The sequence below is a fragment of the Sipha flava genome, unplaced genomic scaffold (genome assembly GCF_003268045.1).
Source record: "Sipha flava isolate LNK unplaced genomic scaffold, YSA_version1 127_pilon_pilon, whole genome shotgun sequence".
In the NCBI taxonomy this organism is placed as follows: domain Eukaryota; kingdom Metazoa; phylum Arthropoda; class Insecta; order Hemiptera; family Aphididae; genus Sipha; species Sipha flava.
This window is the reverse complement of record NW_020271753.1, coordinates 497786-517294: the sequence shown is the minus strand read 5'-3', so window position 1 is coordinate 517294 and position 19509 is coordinate 497786. Positions and strand designations below refer to the sequence as shown.

The following is a 19509-nucleotide window of genomic DNA, read 5'->3' as shown; positions in this document are numbered from 1 at the left end:
TGCTTTATGAATTGCATGATGCAGATAACTAAATTTAACTTAAAATTAATTAAACACAGTGCACACTGTAATCTTGAACAGATAAATATTTTATTCAATTTCATAGTTCATATAAATTTTTTCCAATGAACTATTTATTTATTTTTTATTTTCGAGTTATTTTAGAAGCGCAGAGGCGTCATTTCAACTTTTGAAAGGGTGGGTCAACTTATTAAATTTACTGACTTCATAATATTTAAAAAATTATAGTTAAGTACCTATATATTTAAATATTTAATATTTATGTACGATAGACTATCAATAAAATATTTTTTCGGAACAAAACATGTAAGAATTAGTTATAAATAAAGACCGGATTTATATTCTCTTAAAATACCTTAAATATGATATTAATATTCTCTAAAAAACCTTTATAAATTCTCATTATATTCTCTTAAAAATGTGTAAAAATATTCGAAATTATGCAAAAATAATCAATAAACATCAATATGTTTTAAAATGCATTTTTACAATTTTTTTTTTTTTTACAACATTTTTTTAATCGTGAGGTATATATGAAGTTGCGTATTATTATGAAATACTATTGTACTTCGTTAAGAGTAGGAATATAGTAAAAACATAACAGTATAGCCTACAGTATTAAAATTTAAAAACAATATTCCTTTGGTATATTTTAATTAAATGTTGTATTAACACTATAGCCACAATATGAAAAATTAACAATCATACTCGTATATATTAAAATATAGTAAAACAAAAAAAAATTAGCTAACAAAAGGTAATCCTTAAATAATAATTATTTAATACAAGATATAAAATAATAATATTTCTTTGGTGCACACAATGGTAAATATTTACTTTCTGAAGAATAAAAAAGAAACTTAAAATACTATTTAAATTGTATTATATGAATTATCAATAATGTTGTGGACTGTAACGTTTGATTATATATTTTTGGTTCTCGGATAGGAGTAAATAGTTTTAAAGAAAATGTAAATCAAATTATTTTCACAAAATATACTTTATTTATTACGATTCCGCACAAGACGGTGTCAATTACATCGAACGTACGCGACTGACTGAAGTCATACGATATATTATAGGTAATATAATAATAATAATAATGTGTTATTGGAATCAGCCCGCATTACATCTTTATCAAGACCAAGCAAAACCAACACTCATTACCAATTACAAGTACAAAAATAATAATACAAAATAAGATAATATCGTGCGTCAACAAATAATATATTTGTCTATATTTTTTGTATTCATGTTAGTTCTTCTATCGCTTAAAATTTGTTTATAGAGACTAAATGAACGTTTAACATCGACAGATGTTAGAGGTGCAAAATTCATGTCAGCAACTAAACTGGGTGTAAAATATTCTAGAGATTTTCATTATTTCCTTACAAAATGTTCCCAAATTTTACCAATATTTGGTAACCTTTATTTTTTTGACATAATTGAGACACTTATGTTTTTATTATGTTACCTTTTCCACCAGGTATATTGGTTAGTTTGCAGTTATTAGTTTATACAATCTCCAACGATGGCACCAAAGTCAAATATTCTAAAATATGCTAAATGAGCTAAATATTCTCTAACCTATGAAATATTCTCAAATATGCAAAAAAAAATGTTGTCTTTGAACTCAGAATTGAACGAATCGTCCACATTTTTTACTCTCATAAAACTGCATAGACCCAGTAACGATATGTAAAAATGTATGAATCCGGTCTTTAGTATGAATGATGTCATGATGATAAACAAAGAATATGAAACTTTCAATTTACCGAATTAAATAATAACATTAAAGATAGTAAAACATTTATTTATAATTTAATATTATTTATCCTATAGGCTATAAGTTATCTATCAATAGGTTTAATGGAATAATAATATAAATCTAATTAAATAATTACATTATTATTTGTATTGTTTGTTTAATACCTACTTTACAACTATTTTTAAAAACATAAAATTGTATCTCAAATATAATGTACCGTAGTTCAGGGTGAATTGGAACGATTTTAATGGTTTTTTTTTTAGATTATGACTCAATTTTTATGGTATGGATATCACGAAAACGGTTTTATATAGATAACATATACAGAAATATATAATATACGAAAAATAAAGTTTATAAGGTTCGCGTAATAACGATTGTCATAAACCAGGGAGGAGCCAGTGTTTCCCAACTTTTAATAAACCGTGAACGTGTATTGAAAAGAGAATATAATCTGATTTCCGAGTACAAAATAGTAAATAAAAATTTACTATTTACCGATTTCAGCATTTGATCATCGGACAAAGAATTGCCGACTTTTTAACATTTCATAGAGTGAGGCATTTGCCGTAGTCTGCTCACCCCCCTCCAATGACGCCCCCGATGAAGAGTATAAACCAACAAAATTTATTGAAAGTTATTTAAATAAAAGTTCAAATTTAAATTAACATGCTTTGTTATAATGTTTACGACAAAGGCGTACAAATACGTATTCATGATCATTAAATACTAAAGAATTGCCGACTTTTTACCATTTCATGGAGTGGGACATTTGCCGTAGTCTGCCCGCCTCCTAAATTACGCCCCTGTAGAAACGTATAATAATTTATATTGTGGTATCGACCGAAAATCAAAAATCTGCTGACGGGTATACGCCATATACACCCGCGTGTACGTACCAATACACCACTGGTCAGTGGCATAGCCAGGAACTTTTTATGGGAGGGAGGGTTCAGCAAATTTATATATATTTAATCTTATCAATATCATTTTGACTACTATTTGTACTGATCTCGGTATTTTTAAATCTGGTTGACATTGGTTTTTTGACTTAGGTAAAAATAAATTATTAATTTTTCTAGTCTGCTTATTTGTTAGAGAATTTGCCTATAATAATAAATAATAATAATAATAATATCAATTTAGGAACTAGGAACTAATATAGGAATATAAATATTAGATATTAGAATATTTTCTGTTTAATCACTTAGGTATATTAAAAATTAAATTTTAAAAATATCTTACCAAAATGGAATGTTTAAACGTCTTAGAATGATGTAAAATTAAAATAAAACAAATATAATGGAATACAAATGTCAAATATAAACGAATAAACGAGTAGTAAGTAAAACAGTGAGACACCAACGGGCAACGACTATTAGTTTTACACAATAAGGTGCTTGTATATGATCGGTGAGCCACGAATGCAATAGGTATACCCAAAATGAACTTTGAATACAGACAATGATATCGCTTTTATGTCAGTTATCGGGACCAGACGACAGATTTAGAATCAACCGTTGTAGAAAACGTAAATATGTTCCCAATCAAAAATGGAACTCGCGTCGTATGCTATCTACATGAGAAATGTATCTACCAAAATTGTAGGCGTTTGTATGTTACCTATAATTTTCTCCCTGCATTCTTTAGATTGCAGGTGTCATCTGGTCATCTGGGTATCTGGGCAATATTACATTGAATGAAATTTTTTTCATGTCTTCAAAAAATTGGTTAAAAAGATTCTTTGATTCATTGAGTGAACGCCACCACTCTTCCATCAACTACCGTTCCAATAAGTTAGTGGCACCACGTATTTTTATGCCATATTTTACTTTAACACGTCAAATTAATTTGAAAATAATTTTAGCACAGACCGTAAGTCATATGCCTACTAGCTATCATATGTGTAAAGTGTAGGCTGTAGAGTGTTGATGTTTATAATTATACGGTTATACCAGCAATATCAGTCTCCGTACAAAGTAGATATCACCCGAAAGTTAGATAATATATAACGCGATCAAAGTACATGTAGATAGCTTACGACGAGAGTTCCGCAAAAATTATCAAAGTAGGTAGTAGTAAAGTATCTAAATATGAACATAATATTATGATTTGTGCGCATGCGTGCGTGTGTGTGTGTGTGTAGGTGTGTATAATACGTTTATAGTACTTATACAAACTATTAATATGATTTCTAAGTCAAACTTCTAAAATATAAAAATGTTAAAAAAAAACCGTGTTTCATGTAAAAGTTAATTTACCATCTCAGGTTTATGGGGGGGTTCTGACCCTCCCCTTGTGGATATACCACTGCCCTTGGTCATAAACTATTATTTTTCGTTGGCGATTTTAAAGAATTTGAATGCAAAATATTCGTTGTATGCTTCGCGACCGTTGAATTATGTTATCTACCGGTCAAATTGTATGAAGACTGCGGTCGATCGCGGCTGGCGCATTGAACCGCGGTCGGAGCTGGGGGCAATTTTCTGAAAAGTAATAAGGACCGGAATCGAAAACGGCGACATAAAATGAGTTGCCAACATAAAATTTCTAAAAATTATATTATAACATTTTTTTGTTTAAGAAGTTATACTGTTTCATTTGAATGATGATAGTTATATTTTTTGATAGTAATAACATAATTAGTTACATATAAAATGAACATAGGTATCAATTATATAAAATAATTATAAATTTTTGAATACTTATTTTTTCACTACATACTTAAAACTAAAACATTTAATATTTTATACTATTTACATACTAGTATATAGAAAGTTAAAAAAATTATGAAAAACATATATTTTACGAAAAGTTTACATACAATTAAATATTAAGCTAGATATTTATAAACATACATGATATATTACATAGATTTATAACATGGATATGTTTTTTAGATGGATATTAAGAAGAATTGTAAGAACAGAAAAACATTAGGTACCCTTCTCTAATTACATTGGTTACTAAAAATAAAAGTAAAAAAATACAAAGTATTATATTAAAAAAATACAAAGTATTATATTAAGTATTATATTAAAAATACAAGTCAAAGTTTTAATTCGAAAATATATCCATGATTTAATGTTATACCTACTTACATGATTATATGTTACCATAGTTGTTTAAATTTTGGTCTATTTTTATTGAAAATATGCAAACAAAAAAGTAAAAAAAGAATAAAAAGTTTTGTTGAAAATATACAAAAAAAAAAAAAAAAAAAAAATGAAAAGAATTAAAATTTTTGTTGAAAACGGTATAACTTATTAGTATTTTTCCCACTTTGAAAACCAGGGGATATTGTATAACTTTTATCAATAGAAATTATATAATTGGATTTGGTAATTTTCGATTTAGTCAGTTGGTACTGCATTTTCAAATTTCGGACCTTATCATTTCGTAGGTCCTTATAATTTTTTGGATAAGTGCCAATCCAAGTGCTAATCACTTTTCTATGTGCCAATCACTCCAGCGGTCGAACCGGCCCGATAATCACGGCAATCTCTTATCACGTGTGATAACTGGTCGGTCGCGGTCCGCTGATACGGACGGCGGAAACGATACTTTGTACAACATCATCGCGTAACCCTGCGTTCCGGCAGCCCTTTTCATGTCCAGTACTTTCAGCTCTATGGGTTTTCTTCAATAACCGAGATTTTCAATATCTTCTCCGAGGAACCCCCTTGCCCGCCCGCCGCCTGGTGTTATAATCATGTTTCGTATCTGTTATGCGTTCGCCGGAGACCGTTGATCCCGTGTCAGTTTTCGAATCATGTGCGGCAAAAAGTCCGCACTCGTTCTGTACCCGCTGACCAAGCTCACCGGGCTGTTGAGAAAGCATATCTCTGAACACGTAAGTCGGATCCATTATGTTTTCCTTCTTGTGGTCTACGTGACTGTTGCCCACATAGCGATGGCCCTTCTTTCGGTAGCCCCTGTGCCATTGACTTTTTTGTAAATTAAGTTTTATTAAAATACTGTGGCTTATACTTGATGGATTGCACAAACAAATGTAATTAATATCCAAATCTTTAGAAATACTGTTAAAGGATTAATAAACAAGTTTTAGAATTATCAAATAGTACAATAACATTCGACATACTTTGTGGGAAACTCATTTTGGAATCTTGATATGGTCATGGAGGTATGGAATGTCTACCGTTGGTCGTTCCTTCTAACCACCAGATACTAGAATTAAATAATCTTACAAAAATCATCAGCCAACATTTCTGACAGTCCCAAGGCATACTATAACATTATTTTAATTTTTGTTTTACAGCCACTTGTTTCCAATTCATGACCAGTATCTATCAATTTAATACCTGGTAATAAATATGGAATAATTTTATTTTCTTGTTAATTATGCAACTTTTCCCTGACTTTTATGATTTATAATAATGTCGATTGTACCTCTAATATGTGTTAGGTACATCAATTTTCTGTTAAGTGTTTTACCTATTTATTTCCTTTTATATTTTATACTGATCATTTAAATTATATTTTATTTTATTTTATAACTAAGAATTAAGATTATTTTAATATTTAATACGTTGAAAAATAATGTAGTAACAATTTAATAATATTTGATTTAATAATTATCTATTTATTAATAATTATTTTTTTTTTTAAATATTGTTAAACAAGGAAACACTATTTAGTTTTTCTTATTTTTTGTTACTTTTTTTTTTAAGTCTGGTAAAAGTTAATAAGTTTGTTAATGTAGGAAATATTATTGTCTTTATTTTATATCATACATTGAACTAAATTTAAATATAAATAATAAACATTTTTGAGGATGCTTTACATGTTAGGTAGGATACTTTTATGTAGTTATAGACATAAATATATTGAAATTGTATGATATTTTAGTATTTTATACTATAAAAAATTATTCTTTATTCCAATTTCTCTAATATATTAAACTATTTATTATTCAGTAGAAGTTATTTTATGTAAGTCATAGAAATGTCAAGTACCTACTCATGATTGGTTGAATTGTACAATGTATTATAAGTTGTATATTTATTATCATTAATCACATAATTCACTTACGTTTATAAAAAAAATAAAATTAGAATGTTAGTTTTTGTCTATGATAAAGATTTAATATTAATATTAACAGTGAATAGGTTTTCACATGTGTTTAGTTTGGTTAACAAGAAATAATATGTATTTAAACCTGTTTAAATCAAACATTTAATTTCATAATTATTTGTTTAACTTTAAAATTGTACATATTTAATGTATCTAATGTTAGTACTGCAGATTCTTGTTACATAAAATCTAAAGGGGAACTGGAAATAGTTTGATATATCAACAAATTTAAAATATTGAGTTTTATTAAAAAAATTTAAGAACTTAAAAAAAATACATAATTTGAATACTTAGAATACTAATTTTCAAAAATATCAACAAACTACAATATTTAATAAATACATTTTTTTAAAAATCTATACGGTATGTTTTTATCTCGGCACTGAGTAAATTATTTTAATAAACATTTATCGATATTTAAATGAGATTGACATAATTGAACATTTTATCTTTCTTTTTAATAATTGACAATAATGTATTTGATGGAATATTGAATTCATTGGCGATTTCATATTTTTTACGGCTACCTTTTTCAACTAACTTTATCAAATGAACTTTGTCCGACATATTCAGAATATTTAATTTATCCTTATTTTTTCATTTCATTATATTGACAATATAATGTGTATATGAAAAACTACAAATATTGACTTCAAATGTGCTAGTACTGAATATACTATACAATTTTCTCTTCTTACAGTAATAAAAATATTATTTGTGTGTTTGAGATAACAAAAAGCAGAATTTACATTGAGTTATCATGAATAAATGTTATTGAGTGTAATGGTAGGTTCAAAGGAATTTCAATATATTTTGAGATGACGAAAAACTTGACAGCGACATTTGACTAAAGAATATTGTACTATATTATTTACTAATTTACAGGTATAGTAATAGGCAGGAAAAATATGTTGTTTACATATACATTTATTAGAATTTTGAAAAAATTGAAATTCACTCTAATTTATAAAAATGTAAGTTAAAGATTATGACAATACAATGAATGATAAAAAAAAATTAAATGTACATTTTTTTAATTAGTTCCTATATCTTTTCAAATGTATTTATTACGAGTAATATTTATTTTTATTGTTAAAAAATTATGTATTATGGTTGTTAAATTATTTAGATTTTTGTATATGTTATATGTTACTATTAATAATAACATTAAATTGAACTAATGCACTCAAAAATATTTGTTCAGCTGCCAACGAAAAAAAGTGATCTGCCAAATTTAGTTTACAATCTTTTTATGATTTATCATATGGCCAACTTAATATCATATAATTATTAAGTAGGTAGTTTAATTAAAAATAAAAATAATTTTTTAGAACTAAATAGAAAATAGATATAATAAAAATAAATGGTCTATATTTATGCAGTACATTTTTCAGTATTTTTTTTATTTTTTATTTTTTGTATTACTTTTGTGCATTTTATTATAAAGACAATTAGCAGACTTTTATATACTACTAATTTTTTGTATATCATTTTGTATAAGAATTTATATGTTTGTATACTATATATATATATATATGTAACTATATTTCTTAGTTTTCTTTTACATTTCTTCCTAAAAATAAACCATTGACTCGTTTTAATGAATATTAGTGAATCACTCAAATATACTTCATATTAACATTTTGGTAATATCCAAATGATTATTCAATTTAAATAATAAATCTACTAATTTTGATATTCTCAATAATGCATTGTCTGAAAATGGTTCATACAAGTCAAGCTTAACATTTAAAAACAGTGACAAAACCATTATTACAATCTGAGCTTTAAAATGTTTCTTCGAGTTGAATAATTTTTAAAAAAAACTAACTGCAAATTACTGATTAAAATTAATAATATAATTGATGATGATTTAAATCATTAACATAAACTTTTTATTTATGTCTTAAAAATTAAATATGCAAACATGGGTGCAAACATTTTGTTCTGTTTTTTAAGTTTATTTTTAAGTTAAAGAAACATTATTGTAGCATATTAAGATTGAGCAAGACTGATTTCATAATCAGTGTTTATATAGTTTATTTCTTGGTCAGAAAAATGTTACCAATCCATTTATGGTTTTTTTTTTTTTTATTTTTTTATATAATAATGTAAGAAATTGTGTATATTAATCTTTTGTCGTATTTTTATTTTACCAATATTTAGATTTAAACGTTTGCCAAGAAGTAAAGTTTTTTATGTACATTTAACGGTAGTTAATTTTGTGAAACTATAATTATGTTTACATTTTCATTTTTTTCTAGTAAATTGTTTGAATTAAAATTTTTGGAAAATAAGGTGATAGTAGTACATATAAAAAGTTTATTTAAAATTATTTTTAGGGCTTGGAAGTTGTTGCAACTTTTTTTTTTCTTTGTTTGATTTATTTTGCGATGTTGATTAAAATTTGTTTAATGCAATTATAAATTAAAATCTAAATATTTGTAGGGCAAATTTTTGTAATTTTTAGCATTTCTCAATTTAATTGACTTTTCATAACTGTTCATTAAAATTATATATTTGAATATATAAATAATTTTCAATGTACTTAATACGATTTACTTTTTTTTTTAAGGTACTCAAATTTATAATATAAAATATTACAAAAATTGTTTTAACAAAGTTTTTACATTTTGGTTGTAGGCTCCTGATAAAAAAACCAATATTCCATTTAATTTTAATATTTTTTTATTTATTTTGTTATACTTTATTTTTTTATTTTTATTATTTTATAACTAATTTAATCTGTTGCTTTGTGATTAATATGAAAACACATTATCACTACAACATTAATATTTCTTAAGACTGATTTAATATAATAATTTATACACATATTTACTTTCTTAGTAATTTTTTTTTTTTTTTTTAAAGAAAAAGAAAATTCAAGAGTTTAAATATTTAAAATTCTCAAGACTTTGATTGTTAAAAATGTATAAATATTTTCAGCAAATTTTTATTTTCTAGTTGAAGGACTTTTTAAATGAGGGGAGTGGCTCAATTGAAAAAATTCTGTGATGCCATTGAATAATGCAGTCAATTTCCAAAGCTTTTGAGTGAAATAACTATTGAAAACTTATTTATATATTTTAAATTATTATTGTAATTTATTAATTATATTAAAATAATTTTTAGTTGTATGTCCTGATTAAAAGCATTACAAATTAATGTTTAATTTTTAATCAATACTGACATAAGAATCAAAGGGTCTTAAGCGAATTATTTAGTTTGTTTATAAGTTAATATTTGTATTTATAATTCATTAGTATATTTATTTATTTTTTCATCAATTGATTTAACTTAATAACTAATGATTGCAATAAGTTTGTTCATATTCTTAAAATATCATTTATTAATTAATATAATTTTGACTATTTTAGGGTTTCCGAGTATCTATTTCAGTGGGGTTGGCCATCAGCACTACCTTATTGGTAGTGTTAGGAAACTATTGGAAAAGAAGAAAGTATTCTAGAGAATCAGCACCAGTTATTAAACATTTCTCTTATGATAAGAGAAAAGCAAATATGGACATACCTTCCGGTAAATATTGTTATTGATTAATAAATATATAGGTAGTTATTTTAATCAGTTATTTTAATTTTTATATTCTAGTGTCTAGTTTTAGAATTTTTAGAACAAGTCATAGATCACTGAGCCCAAGTATTAAATCAACCAACCGGCAAACCTCTGTGGTATCTTCAACTCAAGATTCTCCTGGTCATTGCAAAACATCTGAAGTGAAGTATACTGCTCCTCAACAATTGGGTGTAATGGGTAATAAATATATTAAATATTGTTCATAAAAATTGTATTTTCAAGTTGATTTCATAATTGTTATTTAATATTTTTAGGAATGGAATCATTAGCTTGTAGTATATCATTTTGGGAAGATGCATTATCAGCATTTTCCGGAAATAACTCGAACAATGTTTCTAATAAACTTATGTCCACTGAAGATTCTCAATTTTGTAAAGAACTTCAACTGTTGGTGGATTCTGCATACTCTTTACAAGATCAATGTCAACTTCTTTTTCTAGATCAGGTAAGTGTTAGATAGTTAAACGTTTTAAACTATGTACACATAAAAAGTTGCATTTCATCTCAACTTTTCTGTTCAACCTAGAGATCAGTATTATTTCGAGTTCAACGTAATGGAAATGCTGATTGTACAAGGTTCGACGATCGTCGATCATCAGTTGACAGTTTTGTATCAGCGCGCACAGATGTAATGTATTTTCAGGATAATTTATTTATTACTATAGAATTTAAGTCGAACATAGTTTCTGTTCACATAAGAACTAATGTTCTATTGTTTATTAATAAAAAAATAACTTATTTTTTTTTTTTTTTAATATTTGTATTTCTTTAATATTTATTATAAGCAGTAGTTTTGTTAGTAAAAATTAAATTTTGTGTCTAAAACTAGATTTTAATATTATTTTACAGTATTTTAATTTAATTAAAAACAAAAATTATATATTTAAGAATAGTTTGTATTTAAAATTATACAGGTTAATGTACATCGTGTATCTATTGAGTTATTATCAAGTTATTTAAAAGTATTACATATTACATGTAACTTAACTAATTTAGCATTATAATATTTTAGGTGGCAAATTTAAGAGAATTTGAAGATTTAAACTTTGATAACTATTATTTATATCAAAATGCTATGAAATATGCAGAGAACGAAGGAATATCATGCAGGTATATGATTATTTGTTAAATATTATTTATTTATTTTAAATAAATCTTTAAACTGCAATGATTTAGTTTTTATCAAGCATTTATCAAAATATTTTAAATTAGGAATATCACTTAATGTGTATAATGTACACTAGTGTGTCTAATTTTCTTGATTTGATTTTAATCAATTTATTCATGTATAATTCATGATAAATAAAATTAATATTAATAATTGATGATTATTTTTCAGTTAAAACAATACTTGGTTTTCAATCTTGTTTTTATAATAATTTTCTGATTATATAATTCTTTAATTGATATTAATTTTAAGATTTATTATATTATTCTTCTTTATTCCTCGCATAGGTTTCATTAATTATTAAAATAAACAATAAAAACGTCTGAACTTAAAAATTAATATTTAAACTAAAAATCTTTTTTTAAAAAAAAGGAGATAATAATTTAAATTTAAGTGTATATAATTTATATGAACATGTTTAGTGAGGTCTTTTATTTTTTTTTGAAGAATAAAATAAAAATAAATAAAACAAAATATCTCTACTGTACAAATGTGAAATATTAAATTGAGGTTTGAATTCAATTTTTTGTTTTTTTTTTTTAGAAATTATCGTACAACACTAGTAAACTGTGCATCTGATAAAGAATATGTATGTAAATTACATTGTATTCGACAATCTTTTGAGTACTTATTCAAGACTGAAAACAACTCAATGTGGTTTGCTGACTGTGGAAGACGTATACTTACTGATATATTTTTGTTTGCTGAAAAAGTAATCCATATTTAATTGTACTTATATTTTAACTATGTGTCACGGGCAGATTTAAGGGAGTGGCTAAGAGGGCATTAGCCCCCCTCCTTGGGACTAAGCTATCTATTTTACAAAGCAAAGTATTATTATATATTAATAATTATAATAAAATATCGTCAATGGTCATTGATGAATATGGTATCTATTTTATATATTTTTTTATAAATAAATAGCTCACTTTTGTCGTTAATTATATGTATTTACCTATATTTTAAAATGGTTTCAGATTAAAATTGATACCAATAATGTAACTATTTAAACTTTGTCATTATTGTGAAAAAAAATGACTTACTTATGAGGGACTCAAAAACATATTCTGTAATTTAAAATTTTATATAGATTTAAAAAACCAACTAACTAAATTCTTAAACCTCCATTAGCCCCTCCCTTGGTTAGTGATAAAACTCGCCCCTGCTATGTGTTTATTAGTAAACTAAGCACATATTTAAACATAATTTGTTTTAGGATCCTAAAGATTTTCTTCTTGCATATGAAGAAATGTTAAGTTGGGCAAAATTTGATGCACACTGGTTAGAAGCTGAAGCTGAATTATCGGCTAGAGGTGTGAAAAAAATGACATTTTATGATATTGTGATGGACTACATTTTGATGGACGCATTTGAAGATCTTGAATCTCCACCGTCATCAGTGATTGCTGTTATACAAAATCGTTGGTTGTCAAAAGGGTTTAAAGAAACTGTAATTTAAAATTATACTTGTTAGGGTTGTTCTGTGATGTTGATTATATTATTTCTATTAGGCTTTATCAACTGCAGTGTGGTCAGTTCTACGTGCCAAACGCAGTAAATTGAAATATCCTAATGGTTTCATGCACCATTTTTACAATATTTCTGAACAGATGTCACCACTACTTGCATGGGGTTTCCTAGGTCCAGATGAAGAACTGAATAGAATATGTCTGTATTTCAAAGTATGTGAATTTATTTTGTGCGAATATTTTTTTTTTATCAATTGTGCACAGTTTATTTACATATTATTTAGTGTTTATTTTCACAAGTATGTATTAATTAATTTGGTACCTTAATTAATATTGTGAATCAAATATAATAATACGATTAGTATGATTATTTTATTAAAAATAGTTTATGTAAATAAATGTTTTTCTAGGACCAAGTCATTGAATTGATGCGTGATATATTCAGCTTTGAAAAATGTCGGTACACTACAAAAGAAGAATTATCGAAAGATATATTTGAACAATTTAAAATAAGAGCAGAGAACATCAATAAAATGATTGAAATGAAATGTACTTTAGATATTAAGAGTTAAGTTTTGATCTCAAAATTTAGATCAAAAACATAACTATGTGAGGTTACCATAATGTAAGGTAATAAATCATATGACTGTATATTAATTGTATTTTAACACATTGGAAACGTTATTTGTTTTTAATAATTTTTTTGTATATAATTATATTGTATACTTATGCATAAATTATTTAATTATATGAAACCTTCAACTTATTTTGATCAATTTATAAAGCAATAATAAATTCTTAATTGTATAATTAATGTTTATTAAATTAAGTTGTGTCTAATATTTTTATGATCGATTTCTAATACCTTGTTTTATTTAGTATTTTATTACAGTATTAAATTTGATAATTCTATTAGTTTTTTTCAATTTAAATAATAAAATGACCAAAGAGACAACTATAATGAATATTTCTTTTTAGTTCAAAATAATTTAAAATTATTGTAACTTCTATTGTGAGCCATAATGATGTTTATTCTAATTTTTACCTATTATTTTTAAAGTTTATAATTACATACATACATACATACATACATACATACATACATACATACATACATATATATATATATATATATATATATATATACAATTTAAGTTTGATAGCAATAGAAATTATTTTATATGAATACTGAAAAATTATATAAAAGCTATTAGTTGTATTAGATAATACTTTGTTTGTATTGAATGTATTATGTTTAAAATATTTATTTATTTTTTGTATTTGTGGTTTGGATTCATACTAAAATGTTTTCATTGTATTTTTGAATAAAAAGCACAAAATACTTTTAATTGTAAAATTAACTATCAAATAATACCAATATTTTATAATGCGAATAATGGTATTTGCTTTGATAATGGAGGTATCAAGAGTGTGTTATGATTTTGTTATTTCGTTACATTTGAAGGTTTTTAAATATATTCTTAAAATGAGGTATAAACAATTGTATAACTAACCTTTTTTTTTGAGAATTTCTGGCTCAACAACTGTCATGACTGTTTAAAGACTTGTAACTTAAGATTTATGTTCTGACTATTATTTATTCACAGACTTAGTGTAACATTGATTACTTTAACAATATCTTAACATTATTAGTACCAGTGATTAAAATTGATACCAATAATGTAACTATTTAAACTTTGTCATTATTGTGAAAAAAAATGACTTACTTATGAGGGACTCAAAAACATATTCTGTAATTTAAAATTTTATATAGATTTAAAAAACCAACTAACTAAATTCTTAAACCTCCATTAGCCCCTCCCTTGGTTAGTGATAAAACTCGCCCCTGCTATGTGTTTATTAGTAAACACTTAGTAAATTAGTAAATTAGTAAACATTGATTACCTTAACAGTATCTTAACATTATTAGTACCAGTGATATTCTTTGTTTAATTAGTAAGTTATAAATGATATATTTCTTTATATATTATTTCTTTTTTTTAATTTAATTTAAAATACTTTGTTATATGAGTTAAAAATGTTTTTGTTATTTACCACAATAATATTCAGTTAAATAATTTTAATGCATAAAAAAGTCATTAAATTACTTCTGTAGTGTTCATTAATGTCTAATTTGATATTACATTTAGTTATTATATTATATTTTACTTTGAGGTTTTTGGTTAGTGAAATTAATAATTTTCATTGTTATATGTTATAATTTAGTAATAATGTTTATTTAAAACGGAATGCAAATAATATTTATTGTATTATTATGCTGATTGCCTGTTTTGGGGATGGTTGCATAAACATTAATTTGTGATATATAGAAAGTCACTTTAATGGTTTTTATGATAAGTTGAAGGAAATTGCATATTGATTGAACGCCCATTAGTGTAAATATCTTTGTAGATTTTACAGATCGGTAAATATGGTAGAAAATCCAATTTCTTATTTTATAATTTAAACCGATTTGAAAATGCAAGTGTTTAATATATAAGCATATAAATATAAGCAAATATTTAATTAATTAAATGGTATTATTTATTTGGTAACCTTGATTAATATTAATTTAATATAATTTTGTGCATTACGGTGTATTATATTTTTCAGAGCAGTTTATTGAATAAATAAATATTCATTAATACATTTACAGATTGGTCTTTATGCAATCTACCCTTAATCTTAAAAAATGTACATTAAGATTTATAGTGTAATTCATGGTCTTACTGATTTGATTTTAATAGACAGTTAATAAAAATTCTATGAAATATCAATAGATACGAAAAAAGTAATAAATTAAGCATTTTGTAATGTATACATAATAAAAGTATAAAAATTAAGACTCGTAATTTGTTCAATATTAAATTAATTTTATGTTACTGGAACCACATCATCCTTTTAATTAAGTATTATTATTTTTAGTATAATTACTCGTTTTGTTCATTTTGAAATAATCATGTGAACCAAATTTTGGTTTTTTTTTTTATAAAAAAATATATTGTGTTAAATTTAAAATTCTTTGGAAAGTTTGTAAAATAATTGATTTATTATATATTTGTATTAAATTATTCTTGTTTCATATAGGATATAGTTCAAGTAGATTTATTTAAGTTCTTTGTTATGTAGATTAATTTATATTCTAGATTATAATATTGAATTTCATGTGTTTATTGTATTTATTATATTGTATTTATTTAGTATACTTTTATATTATATTTCATAGGTTATACTGACAACAATATTATTTTGATAATGATCATACCTAGTATAAATCTATATGAACGTAAAAAATTGAAAAAAAAATTGTACTATAATAATATTAAAAGAGAAAATAAAAAGTTTTAAAATATTCACGACTGAGGAAAAATTGAAAACATTCATTTACTGAAAACACTTAAAATGTCAATTTTAAAGAGCATAATTGAACCATAACATCTTACTGTGATCTAATTTTAATTAAATACAATTAAATTGAACGACAATATCATATTATAGATGATTATTATTATTTATTGTATTTGTAATTTTGTATCCAAGTACTATTTAAAATTATTATTTGATCAATTAAATCAGTTAATGCTGTCGAATAAGATCGTTTTTTTTTCATTGTGTAGGATTAATTAAGATATTTAATAATGTACTGTACTATAGATAGAAGTTGATGCGATGATAACCGATATTATCTTGTACAAAGTGAAGGTCAAAATCGGTTGAGCACTGTAAAAATTGATTATCCTCAATATTATGATCAATGGTGATAGATATATGGAACGCGTTTTGTTGATGTGCGAAGCAAATGCGGTTTTTATGATCACAGCAACGAAATACGTACGATTGAATCTGTTATTGTTTTCCGATCGTTATTTGTTATTGTTACATTATACGGACATGTACCGGGATGGCATTGAACAAATGGCCCCGTGGTCTTGTGCGATCGAACAGAGATGGACTGGGTAGGATCCGGCCCAATATCCCAGATATAATAGCGGTCTTACTTTCTGACCCTAAGCGTAATTGGTTGGCGGCTAGAGAGGGGCTTAGCCGCCAAAACATTATTTTCTGTAATATGCTACAAAATATGCACTTAAAATTAAATCAAAAATATATTTTTTTTAAATTATGTAAAAATTTCACACATGTTGTAATACAAAATTGAACCATTGGTTTTATAAATATTTTTTTGCTCGTATACGTATATCTGTAAACGACTCATAATTAGTGTTTTTACTCTAGGCATTTTAAAGTTACGAACGAATAATAGAATAAAATTACTGGACACAAAGACTGCGACAGTTTTTTACGTAAAAATATACGCACGAATGCACGCACTGACTGTTTGGTTTTCGTAATTCTGTCAAGTTCAAGTGTTCAAATCTATCATATGAATATATCTATATCAGTGATGGCAAATCCATGGCACGCGTGCTCGATATGTCACGCGAAAATTTTTACTATTATGTATCATATAATATATAATATTATAGGTAATAGGTAAAAATATTTTTAGCATATGGCTTTTATCGGTCATTGACGATTATTAAACGAGGTTTATTTATGTTCAATGATGTTCGCTGGCTTAGTTGTGGCAATGTTCTCCAAAGGTGTATTGAATGCTCTGACGAAATTAAGAAGTTTTTGGACGAACAAAATCAAATACATGAAGAATTATCTGACTTGGAGTGGATAGCCAGATTGATGTTCTTTGCAGATTTCACCCAGCATTTAAATAATTTGAATATTAAACTACAAGGTGATAATGAAATAATTACTTGTATGTTTGATATGATACAAGCATTTCTGGTAAAATTAAAAATATTTAACCGTGACATAATAAACAAAAATTTCAAATATTTTCCTAACCTTAAAAAGTTTATTTCGGAATTGGAAATTTTTAATAAACCTGATATTACTCATCGTATCCAAGAATTTTCAAATATTATTGAGACAGCTATGAATGAATTCTCTACACGCTTTACTCAGTTTAAAGAATTTGAAGAAACCATGAAAATTATTATTTATCCAAACACATTGTAGTTAGAAAAACTCAACTTAAAAGTGTTAGAATGGTTGAATTTAGATGCTTTTAAAATGCAGCTTGTAGATTTTCAGTCGAGTACCATATGGAAAGAAAAATCCGTTATACTGAGAAATGAATTAGAAAAAATTCAGCGTGATAGGACAATAGGCAAATTGGTCGTAAACATAGGGGACAAGATTTTGAAAGTATGGAATGAAATTCCGAAAGATTATTCCACTTTAAAAAAGTAGCATTAGCTGTTTTGTCTATATTTTCTTTAACTTATTCATGCCAGTCACTATTTTTAGAAATGAATTTTATAAAATCAGATTTAAGAAACCGATTAACTGATGAATGTAGTGCTGCATGTGCGGTTTATTATGTAGTTTATTAAAAGTTACTAACTATAAACCAAATATCAACGAATTGACATCAAGTGTTCTACAACAAAAATCACATCAAAATAAATAATTAATAAAGCAATATTATTTTAATAATTATTATTATTTATTATATATTATTATTATTATGTACCTAAACTATCCTTTTTATACTAATACATTAATTATAAAATCAAATTATAATATAACAAAATATAATATTTTTTTCATGGCACGCTCTATATATATATATATATAAAAAAAAGGTAATTTTGCGCACGTAGTGTTCAAAAGGTTTTCCATCCCTGATTTATATTAATATGATAATTTGTATATACTCGTATGTTGCATATAAGTATGCCATTTTATTTTTGGCTATAATGACCGGTCTTCATTGTAGGTATCTATAGTATGTGACTGTGAACGTGAAAATATAAGATAAAACAAATATATGTGTAATAAAAATATGCACTATTAAACTACAAATATGCATGGAATATGCAAAATATGCAAAGTAAAATGAATGTTATTTTTATGAGAATGATCAAAATCGGGGACAATTATCATTAGATTTAAAAAAACTTAATCCAATACATAAATGCATTTGAATATAAATCTGTTCCCTAATTATTACAAACACCAATTATTCGTTATGAGAAGAGCAATTCTTTTATTTTCTAACAAAAAATTCTTGAAACTACACAGGTTTTATAACTGCACAGAAACCGCAATGGTACAGTCTCACAGATTTCAATTATATTAAATTTCATATAATTATGCAAAAACCACGACTTGAGCTAATGTGCAACACATAAAATGAATAGTTTTGATAAAAATAAATACGTATGGGTGTAATCAATGATGGTTACCGATAGTACTAAAATATTTTTCGACGCGAACGGGAAACCTAATATCTACTGTTTTGGGGCTGTTTGCGGCTACGTGTAAGTCAGCATACGGTTACAGTCGAGCTTTCTCTGCTTCCCTTTTTACCA

The 19509-nt window shown here is 25.3% G+C and overlaps 2 protein-coding genes across 2 annotated transcripts; both read left to right on the top strand.

Moving 5' to 3' along the window:
• Positions 1 to 5265: 5265 nt before the first annotated feature.
• On the top strand, positions 5266 to 13823 carry LOC112694344 (mitoguardin). The gene is made up of 10 exons (XM_025569783.1): positions 5266 to 5642; positions 10261 to 10420; positions 10493 to 10654; positions 10732 to 10922; positions 11004 to 11105; positions 11490 to 11587; positions 12189 to 12357; positions 12862 to 13095; positions 13157 to 13327; positions 13525 to 13823. The coding sequence occupies exons 1-10, from the start codon at positions 5562 to 5564 to the stop codon at positions 13684 to 13686; spliced, it is 1530 nt and encodes a 509-aa protein (XP_025425568.1). The 5' UTR covers positions 5266 to 5561; the 3' UTR covers positions 13687 to 13823.
• Positions 13824 to 17005: 3182 nt separating this feature from the next.
• Positions 17006 to 18385, top strand: LOC112694326 (zinc finger MYM-type protein 6-like). The gene is made up of 3 exons (XM_025569764.1): positions 17006 to 17070; positions 17698 to 17917; positions 18152 to 18385. Exons 1-3 carry the CDS (start codon positions 17006 to 17008, stop codon positions 18383 to 18385), a joined length of 519 nt encoding a protein of 172 aa, XP_025425549.1.
• The last annotated feature ends 1124 nt before the right edge of the window (positions 18386 to 19509 follow it).